Raw genomic sequence first — 18,179 nt, 5'->3', positions numbered from 1 at the left:
TTAAACAGAATCTTACCAATAACAGCTTCACCGAGCGCACACAGCCTATCGTACCCATCGAAACACGAGCAAGCGGCTATAAACATGTTCTTCCTCTTCGAATTCTTCAAACTGACCACACTGTACTCCTTCAGGAACGCCTCCAACATTTCGCGATTCGGCTTCTTCGGTCTGAAGTGGACGCGCACTCTCAAGAAACTCGGCGAGTTGGACATTCGCTCGGCCACTTGCACCGACACGATCTGGAAGAAGTGGCTATTGTATAAGCAACGATCGTACGATTTTCAAGAAAATCTCGAAAATAACTTATCTTGAAGATAATTTTTAGCATTGAAATGGTTTGGGAGCGGGATTCGAACCCGCGTCTTTTTGCTTCTTGCTAGAGTTTGGCAAAAAATCGTATCTTGAAGATATTTATTCATTCATTTATACTTTATTGTACTTATGGAGGGGAGAGAAAAAATATAAATCAACAGGTAATATACAAAACGCTTAAAACTTAACTACAATAGGCGGTCTTATCGCTTTAGAACGATTTCTTCCAGACAACCTCGGGTACAATAAAGGAATAATAATATAGTAGCATGGGCAGAGAAATGACAAAATAATAGAAGTTAAATCTCAACGGGAAAGGATATTACAATATGCATTTGAGTAGTCCTTTACCAGTCCACTTTATTCACACATACCTTTTCAATGCTTTTCTTAATATTTGCCCATCTGTGTTTACTCTCTACACCACTTTCTTTATCAACTTCTTCACAGGCTGCAGCGACCTATAAAAAATGTTTTATTTTTGTATTTTTAAACGTAACTATATGTTACAAATCTAAAATGGCATATTTATGGCAATTGGATGATTGTATTATTTACTAGCTGTCCCGTGCGATATTCGGAACTCCATAGAATATTGTTTCCTTTTTTTGAATATTTTTTTCTTTTAAACCTTCCCTAGATCTACATGGACATATCAAGACCAAAATAAGATAAATCCGTTCAGCCGTTCTCGACTTTTAGCGAGACTAACGAACAGCAATTGATTTTTATATATAAGAAGATTCAATAGGTACCCTAACATACAAAAAATGCCAAATGAAAACAAAAAAAATACTCACAACTTTACAAAACTCCTCTATTTCTGACTTCAGAGCTTTACGGTCGATTTCCTTTAGATTTTGTCCTATTTTTTCTTGCTCGAAAAACTGTTCTGCTGACTTTAACCTTAGTTCTGTATTTTTAAAATTGTTAATTTTATTCCTATTAATCAATCAGAACCACAAGCTACAAAATAGGATTGCCCCTTTTTTATTTGCAGACGCCATTTTGTAAATTTATTTAGCCTATATCACATATAATGATAATTCTGATAATTATAACGACAACTTTATAAATATGTGTAAATCCGTTCAGCGGTTTGTTATGTACATCATGTCCAAGAAATGGACAAACATAGTCATATACAGACATAGAAAAACATTTGCCTACTTTTATCGCAATCGGGTAAAAAGACCATATTAACAAAACGAATAACGAAATTGGTCTAATCATACATATTGATATAATGAAAAAGTCAATATAAAGATTGTTTTGTAGAGGTTAAACTCAAAATTCTTTAGAAAGCTACGCGCATGCCCAATTTTGAAAAATATCCTGCTCTGCATGTTTACTCACCATTGTATTGTTTCTTATCTGTAAGGAGAAAAATAAATGTTAATTCATGATATATTTCATCACAAATCGTAATAATTTAATGTCTAAAATGCATCATATAATAAAAAAAAATAATAACTAACCCAATCCACCAGGATATGATGGTAGTTTGCCAGAAGTAGGTGGTTTTAACTGATTTATATACGGCGTTGCATTCTTAGCTTGTTCCTTGGGTCCTATGAAAAATATTAACATGTAATTGTTATGTAGAATATTTGTAACAATGGCGTTTTTATAGACTGAAATATAACCCAAATATTTGAACTCTTAAGGGATTATGGTCACAATTTCGAATTCGTTATAACTTAAAAGACACAATTTAAAATTTGCTATTAAAAGCATATACTACATACGATTAACCTAAGTTTAAGTCACAGACACCTATGTGACAAAAATATGATTTGGATATCCCTTTCCGATCATGCAGTTCTCTTGACTTAAAACTAAGGGATTGGCATCCTCAATTTTACTCAAATGTTTCTTTCCTAATTTAGAAACGTGCTTTAAAGAATCGTCGCTATTTATGGAGTACAAGTTCTTAAAGCGTTTCAAAATTTTTGGTGTTTAAGTAATTATTATTTTCTATTCATTGCAGTGTAGGATGATAACAATAAAAGCGTCCGTTTGAATCGAATAGAACCTATGTTTATAGGTTATATTGTAGCAAAGACAGAATAACTGCATATTTGTGTGCTAACAAAGACATACACATCTGTCAAATGCTACTTTAAAATTGAGCGGGAAAAACGATAACGCTTTTACTTCCAGTGCACAGTCACTGTATCGATAGCTTATTTAAAGCTATCTGTTTTGAAAATTGCAATATACGATGTGAATTGATTTTACATCATTCCTCTTGACCAACGAGACCACTTGTGAATCTCGCGTGGGTATTTTTGTTTTTTTGTTAAAAGTCGCTAGGGAAAACTCCTTGCCTTGGAGGACACGTTAAACCGTCGGTCCTGTGCTTTATCTCTCCAGTTTTGGAGGTCCTCAATTCGGACTATAAGGATAATGGACGACTACACTAGTCGTATTCAGGCATATTGACTGCCTAGGATTGGCCTAAGTCCCTGTGACGTGTAGTGGTAATTACATAACATGTAATAATCTAGGCTATATTTGTACCATCTCCAAAATAATTATTTTCTATTATAATTATTTTAGATGAAGTAATAATATTCAGACAAGAGTTTTCTTAACAGAGTTTTCTGTTTTATATCAAAATAGTTTAATGAAACCCTTGCACCAATATCACAACTTCTGTATATGGTCTGTTCTTGCCTATTTGTTAGAAAACATGACGTTTATTAAATGACAATATACGTAAAAAAGTTCTAAATAGGCTTTCAGAGATTAAATCAGAAAGTCGATAAATTGGTCCTAAAACTGAATAGACAATTGAACGATACTCAGATACTACTGATCCGACATTCAAAATTATATATCCATATTCCATTAATTGATGAAGGATATATTATTATAACATCCAACCTAAAATTTAAGGACCAGCATCAATGAAAATGGATATAAAAGTGGGAAAAAATATTATAATTTGGATTGGAGTGAAAATCGTGGGTCAGTATTATTTTTCATACACACAGGTCAAAAACCGGTGTAGTAGAAAAATAATATTCACTATCCCTTATGCAAGTGAATTTGAATTTTTGATATTCACTATCCAAGCAATGTCAAGGGTCAATTGTTAATAAAAGTAGTTTTTTTTTAATTAAATAAAAATTTAGGTAAACAAAAAGTTCTGTCATTATTTTCCAAGATGTACAATAATTTGACAAAAAAAAATCTATGGAACAGGACATCTCATGTGATTGAGCAGTCCCTTACCAGTCGAATTTTCAAACATTTATCTTATAGTTTAATTTGCATAGCACTTTTCTAGGTATACACTAAAGCTATTAATAATAACCGTAATTATTATTGCTTTATTCAATGAGTTTTAATTTGAATATCTGTATCTTTTAAGATCCAATGATTTGTACAGAAAATTCCAATGAAATTTTCCTATGTCATATAAAACTAAATGACATGGAACATGTACACAGTACACATTATGTCATCAGAAAGTGCCTATCTTAATGTTGTCCGTATAAATTCAGCTTATAAATACCTGATACTTTATTTTGGGCAGACATCGCTGCTTGCTGTGCTGATTCCATTTCAGTCGATTCTTCTGTACCCGGCGTTGACTCAAACCAACAATCACCTTCAGGTATTTGTTGCGTTTGCGGCGTAGATTTCAATTCATTTCCTGGCTTTTTCGCATCCTCGGCGACTTTATCGCGCACTTCCATATAAAACTTATAATCATCGTGTTTTTTATACTTTTGCCTGTATTCTTTCACAATTTGCGGCATAGCCTGAGCGAATCTCTGATCGAATATAACAAATATACGAGATACGATGCATTTTTTGAGTTCTGCAAATATGGGTGCAGATTGAGGAGGGGTTCCACCTACGGGTTTTAGCACCTCTCTTGCTAAGTCGGATGCAACTTGGTGTACCCATGTATTGAATCTGTTTAATTTCTTGTTAATGTCCAATTCGGAAAATTTCAATTTCTTCTTGGAGCTTTGCTCGTTCCCGCTCACTGTTGGAGGCGGGGGTGCGACGAACTTCTTCGGCGGTGTTGTGAAATTAGTGGGTTTCTTTGGTTTCGATTGTTTTTGAGGTGTTTCCAACTTTCGCTTCAAATTACCGCCCTGACTTTGAACGTAACGATTGTCGTTGTCGAAGCCATGAGTATTGCTGGTTTGGTTAAAATTTGTATTAAACTTCCCCTTCGACCTAGTTCTTCCTGATGGTCCAACATCCTTTTTAGTGAACCGCGCCTGCATTTTCTCGCGATATACAGACTTGCTATCATATCTTGTATCAACTTTTTGCCGTGTTTTCTCATCAATCCGAGATCGTAAATCGGGTTCCGTATCTGATTTATCAACAACAATCCTGCGATCGTTAAAGTATGATCCTGATTTTGAATTATCAGAACGTCCTTCGCCTTCTGCTTCATTATAATAATCACTGTAGTCTTTTTTATCACCTATATTTTTGAATCCACGGTTGAAGTCAGAATTATAGCCAGAGTGGCTTTTATTCTGATCAAATTTGGATTCACGTTCGTAATTAAATTTCTTTTCATCACGACGGTCACCACGGCCATAGCTAACCTCGCCACTGCCGTTCCAATCCCGGTCATTAGGCTTACCTTGCCTGTTATTGTCACCAAATGATCTATTTAAGTTTTGTTGCTGTTGTGGTGTAGCATCATTTTTTCTTAAGGTTTCTGTGGGCTGTGTGTATTGGGTATTCGTAACAGAAATTCGAATATTCTTTTGCTGATAAGACGACACATCTTGCTGAAATTGTTGTGGTTGAGCTTGCTGATAGTATGGAACATTATTTTGATATAAAGAAGGTTGCATTGGTTGAACTGCCTGGGATGTGGATTGTACCACTGTATTCTGTGAACATTTTATAAAAGAACTTGTATTGCTTTTTTAATGTTTTCAAATATTACATGGAAAGCTGAAAATACTAATGAATAAAAATACTACATAAAAGGCATTTTTAAGTAGTTCAAATCAAACTACTGTCATGCCAGTGTCCCTCAAAGAGAAAGGCACATTTCATCAGTCATATCATTGGCAATATCAACATACTGACTGTTACCCATTTTTTTTAATACAAGGGGGCCAAAAACATAACTTACCAGGGAAGTTATGTTTTAGTCCCCATACAATCCGGGTAGCATTGGAAAGCCAACAAGACTGTCTTGACTTGGCCCTTACCTTGTTTGGTAAGAGTAACATTCCCAAGATCATAACATAGGTAACACCTATAATACATTAAAGTGTAAGTACACTAATAATATTAGCAGCCATTCAGAGTTACATATGAGGCAAAGATTGCCTTATATCACATCATCAAACTAAGTGATGATTAATAAATCCCTTCAGTTCTTACCCAAGCTATGCGAGCTAAGCCAGTTTTATAGGCTGACTACGCCATATACCCAGCCCTATAAAAATTGCCTCTATGACCAAAACACATTTTCAAAAACATTGCGTTTTACAGACAACAATGCATGTATTTGTGCATCAAGCTGGCTAAATAGTATTTGTGTTCTTCACAAGTAAATAATGTAAACTAAATAGAATAGCTAAAGAAGAGCCCCTGATGATGTAGTAAATGGAATAACCTGAAAGGGTAATTTCTGTGTGTGTTAACAACTAACCATCCTTCTTAAGTATAACTTGCTGTATTGAATATTGTGTAGTGTTGTAAACACCAATGTAATATTCATATAAAGTTCCCACATTGAAATGAAATGTGTAAATCATGTTTTATTTTATAGGTAAACACATCTCCCTAGGAGACATATCTAAAATATTGACTATGAAACAACCATATACAAAAAAATGAAACTTACTGGATTCTGTTGCATATAATATTGCATATTTACATCAAAGTAGGATTGGTATGGATTCATATACTGATGGGCCATATTATACTCCTGATTGGGCATATTGTACTGCTGTCTGTTGCTGTCTGCAGGATTGCTGAAGTCTTTGCCTGAATCTGGTAAGTAACTAGCCAGTGTTCTATATGGTTGTTCAGATGCCTAAAATTATGATAAAATAAAAATAAATGGCCATATGTGTTGCTAAACGTAAAACTCAAGAACGGCTCGACCAGTTTTGCTTATTATATCACATTTTTATTCAAGAGTGAGGAATGTTCTTATATTTTTATACACCTTTTAAAAAGCTCTCTGCACTCTTGAACTACAGATGTGCGAAATTAATTTTACTTCCCTTCTGAATTTGATGAGCAATAAAAAATTGCATTATAAAATTTAACCTATTTGTTAAGTAGTGTTATTATTTATTTTATAACGTTTATTAGAACATAAACCCTCATAGGAGGCCTGTGTCCCAGCAGTGGGAACATATATGGGCTGATGATGATGATGATGATTAGAACATAATATAAGAATACCTTTTTTTGTCGAACATTTTCGACGAAAAGTTGATGTCCTTTTATAAACATTCCATTTATTTTTCTGACGAAAATAGCAGCGTCGCTTTCTTCGGCCAGTCCTACGGTAACTCGCTTAGTTCCGGGCTTATCGTTTACAAGATTATCTAAAATCACTTCATCCAACCCACAATTCTTTTTTATGAGATCCTTCACGTCGTTATATGAAATCTGGTAGAAAAATAATAATATAATATCACCAAAAGAGTAACACACTGAATCAAAATGAAATATTGTTCAGGTTACTTACATTTCCAGGCAAATTGTATACGATTAGGAGCATTTTAAAATAATGTGTACAATATGTGTACAATAGGAATGTTTGAAGGCTTAAAAAATTAGCAAATTTGTATTGTTTAATTATAAAAAGATTGAAACAATCATACAAATCGCATTCGCATATTCAAATGTCAACCACAGTCTACAACATAGATTATACACTTATATACTGGGTCTACAATGTCAACTTGCAACCATACTGGTGATCGCAGATTATGATCTAGTTACTCCACGGAATATTATAATATTAAACATTTTATATGAATAAGTAACTAATATGCTTTTTACACTGCACTAAATTTAATCGATTTAATTTAGTCTTCACTGAATCAGCAACGCCCATGAACATGCGCATAGTGCTTCTGCGAATGCGCTGGCCTTTTCTAAGCGGTAACTGAAAAGAAAAGGACTGAGGACTGGAACGAAGGAATGGACTTGGACGGGTGGGTCAAAGCAAACGGGCCTCCGACTTTCCTACTCACCATACGAAACACACTGGCATGCCAATATTTCAGGCCGGTTTTCTGGGAGGGTGGGGTACTTCCTCCATTTATACCTGACTTTTATACATATGCCTACAATGTTTCAGCTATAACTTTGATAGGTTTAGAATAATAAAGAATTGAATTGGAAACCTTAATACGATTTTGTTATGACAGCTTCTAAAAAGTTTTTTTTTGACCTATACTTACAATTTTCCTAGGATAGTATTTTACGTTCGAGTAAATAGTGTCACATGATTCGTTAATATGTAAAAGTGATTAAGAATCCATTCGAAGATAATTTCTAAATCCATCGTTTCTAAATTTCTCATTATGTCTCTTATCTGATTGTGTATCCATATTTAGGATAGTGTGGTCCGAACCTCTATTTTCCAAATTTGCTTTTAAGTATAGAAACTAAATTTAGGTTAGAGCATTTCTTATTAATTGTCGGAATTGTAGAAATATATAAAAGATAAATACGTATGAAAGTTTGTGAGCCGTTGGTTTTGGTAATCATACAACAGAAAATATGAAATTTTCTACCATTTCTACAAAAATCAATTATTCGTTGAGTTGGCAAGATGTCAGAAAAAGACACACAACCAACGGTAGAATTTTACCGGACCGCTTTTGTTTTGCTTCAGCTTATAAGGAAATTGCAACTCTAAGACGATAGGAATCGACCAAATTTTATCAATATAAATATTTTTGTGTACCATCTAATTAGTCTGGTGGTACAACGTCTTTGACTATGATTGTAACAGTAACTTACTAATAACTTACTAGTACTAAATCTATACTCTGTAACGCAGATCTGTCAAATAACGTTCAGTAAATAATTCTTATTTCTTAATCTGTGGTAGAGTTACTACCTACACAGAGTAGTATACTAATATGAACTAGTTTTTATTTCTTAATCTGTGCACAAGTGTAGTAATATGTGATCTGTGCTACCTACATTTAAAAATGATCTACAATTACCAAATACCGATTTAATAATTAATACCTTTTTGTATTTGTTTCAATGTTCCTATAGCGAACAATGCTGAGTTATTAAATAAAACATTCAACTGTACACCCATTAATTTTCAAATCAGTGAAGATGATGGTCACAATTCATGGTCTTCCTGTGAATGTAAGGATAGCCACGAAATAATAAGACTTGTTTTTACGGTCCCTAAGACCTTAATCTATTTAAAAATTCTTATGTTTACAGATCAAGTATCAGGATCTAAAGGCAATGATCAAACAGGAATGTAAGATTTCAGACTTTATATTGGATAATCTAGTATGTGATACCGATGGATTTAGAAAAGTACGAGTAGGGCTTGCGGATGACATAGAAGGAGCACATGTAATAAAATGTTTAAATGGATATCGTCTGTCTGGATATATTCTACGTGTGGCTCCTGTTGGAAAATCCGGGGTAAGATATCAGAATTTACCAAAAATTCAATCGTTTAATAAATTTCATGTTCATATGATTCTACTGCAACTACTCACAAATATGTAAATTCCATTTCGTTTTTATCTCTAGTTATATACATAGTATATAATCCTATGGAATAATGTAGGTTTCAGTTGGTGAAATACTTTTGAAATCGGTGCATACTCAAACATATCTTTCCTCCTTATAAAAGTTATTTTAGGAGTTCCAAATAATTTTAAAAATTCCTTAAATTTTTATTATACACTAGAAATGTCCACATTGAACAATGTTTGCTAAGATCTCATTCCTGTACATCTAGCTGGGCTCTTGGAGTTCCATATTAGGTGTTTCAGATCTTAAAATTTATACCCTTAGCAGCAAAAGCTCATCACATGTTAGGGTATAATTTTTATAACTCTCTATAGTACAGGTGGTCCATTCTGTATCAGTTTGAGCGGTTTTTGCTTGTTCCAGTTTCCAAAATTAATTATAGCCTATATATTGCCCAGACCTAGACCTAGTTTCTTTACAATAAAAAAAAATCATTCAAACCCGTCCAGTAGTTCCAGTGATGCTTATGTACAAAAATACTGACAGATTTGAATTCATGCTCTCTTACTGTATTTAGACCCCCATCCGCTATTTTTTTTTAATATCTTCAATGTACAGACACAGTTTTTTACTGTTTTACTGTATTAATTACAAATAATATAATAATAAATATGTATGGACATTTTTAGTAATTTGGTACAAGTTATAGTAATTACCCCTCATAGGAGGCCAGTGGGAACATATATGGACTGGTGATGAAGATGATGATGATGATGAATATAGTAATTAAATTCCAAATGAGAATGTAAAATTTATTTATTGCAACCTCATATTTTTTGGTTATATGGTTAAAAATAGTGAATTTTATTTTATTTACTATGTTGATTGTCTAGCAACCAACTCTTTTTCATCTTATCATCATAATTATTCAAGTGCATACATGGAATTACAGGAAAAAAATTGTATCAGTAACTTCATTTATATTGGGTTTTACTAAATACACTGCATAAAATGTCCAATTACTTATCTACACTTCACTAATATTATAAAGAGGAAGAATTTATATATTTGTTTGCTTGTAATGGATAAACTCAAGAATTACCAATTTTACCTGACCAATTTTAAAAATTCTTTCACCATTAGAAAGCTGCAACTTCACTGGGTGACTTATAGGCTATATATGTACCATGGGTGAAGCCGGGGCGAACAGCTAGTCATATTATAAATACACATGTGGATTTATTTATCTTTCTTTCACATTACAACAGTACACATTAATACTATGATTTTCGTTTTTCAAAATAGTTACAAGACTTTACAGTGGCATAGGGTACTCTTTTTTTTAATCATTTATTTAGTGGGCTTTTAAACTATTGTTTACGTCAACCTCATTGAAACCAACACCCTTACAAACTAAATATAAACTTGATTAAAATAAAAAATATAGAAATTAAAACAAAACAAATCATTCTCTAATGATTTGTTTTGTTTAAATTATTAGCAGAGGCTAATCACTAATAAAACAATAAAAATATAAATAAATATGTTGTGAAAGTCTGAGAACTTTCTTCATAAACAGATAAAAAAGATCTTACCAGTCCATAAACCAATCCTGCTTCATTTGAACATGGATTGGATAATAAATTATAAAAGAGACCCATATTGGCTTGTGTTACAACTAATTTAAGATCTTACCAGTCCATAAACCAATCCTGCCTCATTTGAACATGGATTGGATAATAAATTATAAAAGAGACCCATATTGGCTTGTGTTACAACTAATTTTTGCAAGAATTGGCTGCGTTTATTCTCGTTCTGAACACATTCAACCAGTACATACGGTAGTGTAACTGATGGTAATTGGGAGTGGAATTCCCAACACCCTTACAAACTAAATATAAACTTGATTAAAATAAAAAATAAATAAATTCAAACAAAACAAATCATTAGAGAATGATGATGATGATGAATGATGATGAAGTGGAATTCCCATCAGAATTCTAAAATTAAAATACAAAAATTCTAAAAACTAAAATTAGCAAAATTTTTTTACCAATTGCGATAGGCTATGTGCAAAGTGCGTTAACATATATTTTTTTGCAGGTATTAAACCAAGCCAATCAACTCAACCAAAGGGGGTTTCAATCTCAAAGTTATCAGGGTCAAACGCAAAGTGATTATGGTCGCGCTGACCAGCCGAGAGTAGACCCCTGGTCAAGTAGCCAGTGGAGCGCCAATCAACCAATTGCCCAACCCCAGCAAAATAGTTATGGATATCAACAAACACAACAAATGAACACTTATTCTCCTGCTGTGAGTGTTGAATTTTATATTGTACAGTTAATCATTTTATTAATAAGGAAAATATGTTGGTAGTCTAATAACATTTCTAATATTTAAAGAAAAGTGTACCTATTGTTTATTATTTTTTTATTTATGCATTAAAATATTGATAAGCTAATTATGTTTCGCACAGCCGGAGGCCCCAAAAAAAAGTCGAATTTTACTTATAAAAATACTTTAATTATAAGGATTACAATATGTCTTGCACGATGCAAGTGCTAAAAAGTAATGAATATAATACTAAATTTATTTAACATGAAAACTTAAAATTACGTCGCGCCAAAGGAATTCGCTAGATACAGTAATATACGTTCCCGTGCGAACCGTCGACTCAGCGTTACATTAGGGTTCCGTTGTCGTAACTAGCTAGTCAGTGATGTGAAGTTTCTCAGAACATTAAAATTAAATGGTAAACGTATAATTATCAATACAGTTAATATTATTGATATTGTAATTAAAATAAACTTGATACAATGTATCTTATTTGTATCAAGCTTAAAAGTCTTTTTCAAAAGTGTTAACAATGAAAACAGACAGGTGTGGTTAAACCCTAAGAAATACGGAATATGAATAGACAAAAATAATATTAGCATATTAACTCTTATATTTATTTTAAATTCTTATTGTATATACAAGACATGTTAAAAAAACATCAAGAGTTTAAATTTAACATTTGTTAGATTAAGGAAGTATATTTAAATTCCAGAATGTCAATCAAGCGATCCGGCCGCAGTATGACCAAAGGCAGTCTATTCTCAGTAGAATTGGACCACCGTCACAGGGGTTCGCTTTTGCGCCAAAGAATGAAGTGCCAACACAAGCAGCGGTGTGTAATATATAATTTCATACAACTAAATTTGTTATACAATGTTAAAAAATATAAATTTAAACTTATTTTTAAACAGAATGTTAATAATCTTAAAGTGTTATAAAAAAAGTCCTCTAAAAATGTGTAATTATTAAACTAAAGAATAAAATATTTTTAAACTAAAGAATAATTATGATATACTAAAAAATATATGAGAATGATTATGATTCAAGATAATCATTTAACTATCAATTAATAGGCCCCAGTAAGACAAGGAGTACTAAGGGCTGTGGATATAGTAGACACATCCCACATGGCAAATCGACATGTAGGATCTTATGACGTATCACGTGAAAGATCCGACATGGCACGTGATAGGCCAGAATTGGCACGCGAAAGATCTGACATGGCACGCGACAGATCTGACATGGCACGCGACAGATCTGACATGGCCCGCAATAGAATTGACATGGCACGTGATCGACCTGACATGACACGTGGGAGACCTGATATGTCCCGGGAAAATGTAAGTGGAGGATTGACAACAACTCGTTTATATATTGGAACAAACTATCGGAAAATTTTGTTCCCAAACATTTTGTCTGTAATTTAAAGCATTATCTTTCGTTTTAGACTGTAGGTAATGCGAATATATGGGGGTACATATTATACCGGAAATTTCCTTCTCTTAAACCTCTGTCAGGTGTAGCGTATGTCTATATAATCAAACTTAACCTAATATACATAATATCGAATGCCTCTTTCACAACTTAACGGTTCCCCATCGAAATATTGTAATCTACCGAAAAATAATGCGTTAAATTGCAAACGGATTGTAATGGATCATAACTGTTCCACAGATTACAATTTTTCAATGACACGATATATACTTTTAATTTTTCCATTTGTGATAATATTGCCTAGATTAAGTCTTGATTCTATCCAGAACGATAAAGCACAAATAAATACTTTTAGTAATTTTGATATGTTCTTCATTAGGTCATAATGAAGGATCACTTCCAAGGCCCTGAATATGGTTCACCGCAACAAGGTTCAAGTTATTACCAAGATCGAAATCCATGGGCGCAACAGGTAAAATACAATTTAGTTAAAGGTATTTAAGTTTTTTTTTTTAACAAATTTATTGTTAGCACAGGAGCGTAAAATACACATGATTAACAAGTTGATTAAATTAAAATTTATGGGTTGTTTATTGTATTTTGTCAGCCATCTTGGATTTCAAATTTGCCATAGAATTTAGTATTCTACCAGTCGAGCCTGGTCATTAGATGCACGTATTGAAGTAAAAAAATATATTTCATTTTGTGGCGCGGCTATGGTTGACCGATTTTTATCACAAATCAAAATTGCTTCATCCATAGTATGAGTGCTGTGTCGCCTTTTTATAAAAAAAAATAACATGTCATTCTAGCAGAAACTCGGCGACGATCGCAAATTCTCAGCGGACAAGCGGGAAATAGTAAAAGAGCCACTGATAAAGCACTCTGGCTCTTACAAAGATTACGATAAGGGCCAGTTTTCCCCGCAACCAAGAATCGTGGGAACGGGAAGGAATATATCACCAACAGGGAAAAGAATACATCAAAGTGGCAGAGATATTTCACCATCAGGTCGACAAATACCACAATCCAGGGTTTCCCCATCTCTCCGAAGAATCTCCCCATCCGGGAGACGCGTTTCCCCACCTGGCAGACGTAATTCTCCACCTGGAAGGCGTATTTCCCCATCCGGAAGAAGAATTTCCCCGCCCGGACGTAGAATTTCCCCATCGGGACGTCGAATTTCTCCACCTGGAAGGCGAATTTCCCCATCTGGAAGACGCATATCCCCGCCAGGGCGGCGTATTTCACCTGGAAGACATGCATCACCGCATTCTACTATTCATAAAGAACAAGGTATGTATTTAGAAGTTTGTCGGTGTTTTGTGTTAGAAATCTTAGTCAGCAAAGAAATCTTTTTAGGCGTCATAACACTTTCAGACAGAGTGATAAAAACTAATGAAAAATAGCAAGATTTCCATAGGTAAAAAAATATACATATATAGTGTTATAGTATTGTATATATAGTGTTTTCCAATTCTGTTCAATAGTTCTAAATGTTGTTATTCATATCATTCTTGTATCTCTAGGGTAAATTATATTAAATTGTATTATATTAAAACCATGCAACTGATTTTGATGGGGTTTTTTTTCAAGATTGAGTGATTCAAGAGGAAAGTTTATATGTATAATATGCATCTATTCAACTACTCCGAATTTAAATCCTGCGAAGCTGCGGGCAAAAGCTAGTGAAAAAGTGGCAGAAATCCCTCGCGGGGAACTGCCACTCCAGACTCTAAAGTGAAAACAAACTCCTATTAAATACAAAAATAATCAAGCCAATCGGTTGAAGTTCACTAAACAAAAAAAAAAAAAAGAGTCCCCATAAGACTCAAAGCGAGAAACGCCTAAGATTTGATTATAGGAACGTGTTTTAATGATATAAAATTTTCCTTACATACTAAAATGTTTTCAAACTTGTACCAGCTAAAAGAAACTTACCCGGTCGTCAATCGCCCGACCGTCGCGACGAAGGTCGAAGGTTACCACCCGGACAAGAAAGGTCAGTGAAATACTATTATTAGAATTATAGTTGTATTCATTTTTACCAAAGAACAGGTTAATCTATTAAAAAAATAATATTGTAATATATAATAACCTATTTAAATGTATACGTTTCCAAAATGTTAATTTATTTAAAATATTATTATAATGGATACGGTATCCATATCATTTTAGATTTTTGAAAACGAAAAGAATATTATGAATATGAAAGTTAAATGATCCATTTAATATCCTTGTTTTTGTCTGAAAAAGTCTCCAATTTCGTCCATTAAAATGTATGGACGCAAAACTAATCAAACATATAATCTAATTAAGATATTCACCGACGCACATAGAAGAGATAAGGCCAGCGCCGAAACAAGTTAGACCAGCGTATGAGCCTCCATCGGTAAGTCATAATTTTGAACTTTATAGTAAACGAATAAAGCATACAATTCATTGGCAAATGGTACAAGTAAAATTTCTTGTAAAATATATTATGGGATTTTAGATGCGTTAAGAGTTGAGAATCTCATCGTTTTGATTTTGTGTTACGAGCTTTAAAGTGTTATCTCCAAGCGAATTGTGTCTGACGTTAGATTAGAGTTAATAATGAAAGCCATAAAACTTTGTAAATAATTAAGTATAATCTCACTCGATATAACTTTAGTTATAATGCAATGATATTCAAAAAACGATAGAAGACAGAAGAAAACATTACAAAATCAACTCATCTTGTGAAACAAAAACTATGTTTCATACCTGTTTTGGGTATATTTTATCAAAATAATAGCAAAATGCTACTTATCTTCAAAAAAGCTCCGAGAACTTACGAACTTCAAGCAATATTAATCAATTAGGTCGCATTATAAATAAAAATGTGATCTCTAAGTGGCTGCCCTATAATATACATATGTGATACACACACTTCTTCCACGATATAGTTATGGGTGCATCAATTAAGATCTGAAAGCTGACAATGTTCAAGTCACCTGCTTACTCTCTCTAACAAGTTGATAAATTGCCAGGATATTTCAGTCAGTTTTCCGTGTACAATTACATCGAACAAGAAATCCGAAAATTAATAGAACCAATATGGGAATGACTTTTCCTCTAACCAAGAATAGGATATTGCCATCTGGAAAATATATCTACTACCCTGACCTATTTGAGTAAAACTTAAATGACAGAAAATTATTGCTATTCTAACAGCCTGGCAAATATTCGGTTTTGTGTGAATATGTCTTGAGACTATATAATATTATCATGTTAAATGTAATCATATATTGTTCAGTTAAAGTACAGATAGGACAATTATATAAAGTTATCAACGTTTGAATATAATGCAAGATGCAAAAATGGCCAGTGGAAAACTGATATTTCACAATAAAAAGCAGAATTCCAGAATATTTAAATATATACCGAATTATATCGTAACTAAGAGTGGTCAGAAAAATGCTTCACGATACACACGTATGAGTCGAAAATGTATGCCCTGTAAGGTGCATCCCACCAGTACGAAAAATAACCAGGGATAGGCGAAATGATCTCGCAACTGTCTCCATTAAAGATACATCAGTTCTTTCTTCTATAAACGTTTAATATGAACTGAATGGAGCATTCATTATGTAATTATCTATCGTGCTGTTCGATTCACAAAATTTTCGATGTACCAAATGTGTCTTGGTACCAAATTACATATGATTGAGTTGCATATGTCCCACAATTTCATGGCCAACTTCAATGTTAGGTCTAAGTAGTTGGAGTTTAATTAAGCTGATGATAATTCAGTCATGTATATTGTATTTTAATTTACTATGATATATTTTTGATGTATCTAGCTTTAAACAAATGAATCGTTACTTGAAGTTTCATTTTAAGGGAGATAAAATGATAAGGGAATATGATATTTTATATGATGAATGAGGTATTATTGTTGGAAAATCACATGAAAATAATTATGTGTCCAAAGAGAAATGTCCTGGTTGGATATTTCTCACCGTGATACCAATAAAACTCGAGTTGAAGCAAAGGACACTCGGTTAAACAATTTATAAGCTCTAATAGATATTTTTGATCTTCGTTTCTGAAAATTTATATTATAACACTCTTGTGTTTCTCGTTTGCTGAGTACCGCTCCCGCTGGGTAAGGTAACAAACAGAGTTTGGATTGGAGTTTGAAAAAAAATCCTGTAACAAGGCGAACACCAGGAAGATTGTTAGATATTATGGAGGAATGAAGCACTGCAACAAATGTTGGCTTTAGCCAATATAAGTTCAATGAATAAGAACAATAAATACAGAATACGAATTGCAATGCAAAATTAAAGAGATGCAAAAATATATTTTAAAGATCTTTTCTGGATGAAATACTTCGTCAATAATTTTTATTTGATCGTCTGTATTACCAACACTATGTAAGCTTTTCCTGCTTTGAAGGTTTTTTTTTATTTCACAGTCCACAGACACGTATATATTTTTTTGTTATGACCTTACTTGATTTTATGAAGACCGTATGAAATGTTTATGAAAATAAGAATATATATTATATCAAGTAATTATTAAAAATTATACTACTGAAATTCCTTAATAATAGCAATATGAAATGTTAAGGAAGACTTGAAGCCAATCTAAACTACTTTTTCGCAATTTATGATCCAGCAATAGCTGTAGAGTTCTATCACAAAAAACACTTAATGATTTTGATTCTTTTATATTTGTCTTTTTCCATCACTATCATTCCTGTTGCAAAATAACTTTCAATTTACAGGCATCGAATCAACCTATTTACTCAGGTGGATATCGTCCGAACATCAATGAAAACGTTCAATATCCGCAAGGGAGACCAGACCGTTGGTCAGACAGAGTGAAGCCGTTCATCAAACATGAAGAAGATAGACGAGAGCCAAGGATGTCGAAGTTTGATTCGCAAAGAGGCGTGGATCATCCCGTGCCAGAGGGAACAAAGCGAGCCAGGTCGCAAAATCGTGAATCAAGATCTCCAAAACGTGATCGGTCGCCAATACGTGATCGCTACAGAAGACATTCGCCTTCTCCCAGATCCCCACGACGTTCGTGGGCTTTGGAGAAAAGACGCAGTCCCGATGACAATGAAGCACCTCCACCGCCGAGCTGGCCAGGACAAGACCCAAGAGGACCAGACTCAAGGGACAAGAGACAATCATACCCCGACAGAACTGGTGAGGCCCGCCCTCCGACTTGGGAGATACCTAAATTTGAGCCTAAAACAGAAGACATTCGTCGAGAACCTCGGGCTGTGGCAGAAGAGAAAAGGCACTTTGATCGTGAAACAATAGCTGTGCGAAAGGACTTGATGAAATGGAAACCAATTAGTACTGACGGTCCAAAACATCCTTCGAGTCGTTACAATCCAGACGATAATGAAAAAGATC

General features: G+C 33.6%; 2 protein-coding genes across 2 annotated transcripts in view; one reads left to right on the top strand and one right to left on the bottom strand.

Annotated features, from left to right (window-relative positions):
- Window positions 1-7,174, bottom strand: part of LOC119835977 — a 9,201-nt gene extending 2,027 nt beyond the window's left edge. Inside the window, exons 1-9 of the mRNA XM_038361111.1 lie at window positions 7,019-7,174; window positions 6,730-6,939; window positions 6,161-6,352; window positions 3,839-5,192; window positions 1,794-1,886; window positions 1,672-1,689; window positions 1,116-1,228; window positions 690-776; window positions 17-242 (exon numbers count right to left, since the gene is read on the bottom strand). Of these exons, the coding sequence (XP_038217039.1) occupies window positions 17-242; window positions 690-776; window positions 1,116-1,228; window positions 1,672-1,689; window positions 1,794-1,886; window positions 3,839-5,192; window positions 6,161-6,352; window positions 6,730-6,939; window positions 7,019-7,051 (2,326 nt within the window). The 5' untranslated portion in view covers window positions 7,052-7,174. The remainder of the gene's footprint in view (window positions 1-16; window positions 243-689; window positions 777-1,115; window positions 1,229-1,671; window positions 1,690-1,793; window positions 1,887-3,838; window positions 5,193-6,160; window positions 6,353-6,729; window positions 6,940-7,018) is intronic.
- A 1,294-nt stretch (window positions 7,175-8,468) lies between these two features.
- The window catches only part of LOC119835958, a 19,514-nt gene continuing 9,803 nt past the window's right edge, over window positions 8,469-18,179 (top strand). The window contains exons 1-10 of the mRNA XM_038361090.1: window positions 8,469-8,667; window positions 8,749-8,958; window positions 11,116-11,325; window positions 12,062-12,181; window positions 12,423-12,689; window positions 13,163-13,255; window positions 13,596-14,079; window positions 14,710-14,785; window positions 15,103-15,175; window positions 17,537-18,175. Of these exons, the coding sequence (XP_038217018.1) occupies window positions 8,635-8,667; window positions 8,749-8,958; window positions 11,116-11,325; window positions 12,062-12,181; window positions 12,423-12,689; window positions 13,163-13,255; window positions 13,596-14,079; window positions 14,710-14,785; window positions 15,103-15,175; window positions 17,537-18,175 (2,205 nt within the window). The 5' untranslated portion in view covers window positions 8,469-8,634. The remainder of the gene's footprint in view (window positions 8,668-8,748; window positions 8,959-11,115; window positions 11,326-12,061; window positions 12,182-12,422; window positions 12,690-13,162; window positions 13,256-13,595; window positions 14,080-14,709; window positions 14,786-15,102; window positions 15,176-17,536; window positions 18,176-18,179) is intronic.

This window comes from Zerene cesonia, chromosome 22, assembly GCF_012273895.1.
Source record: "Zerene cesonia ecotype Mississippi chromosome 22, Zerene_cesonia_1.1, whole genome shotgun sequence".
Taxonomy (NCBI): Eukaryota; Metazoa; Arthropoda; class Insecta; order Lepidoptera; family Pieridae; genus Zerene; species Zerene cesonia.
The sequence above is the reverse complement of the archived record's forward strand: the minus strand, read 5'-3'. Positions and strand labels throughout refer to the sequence as shown.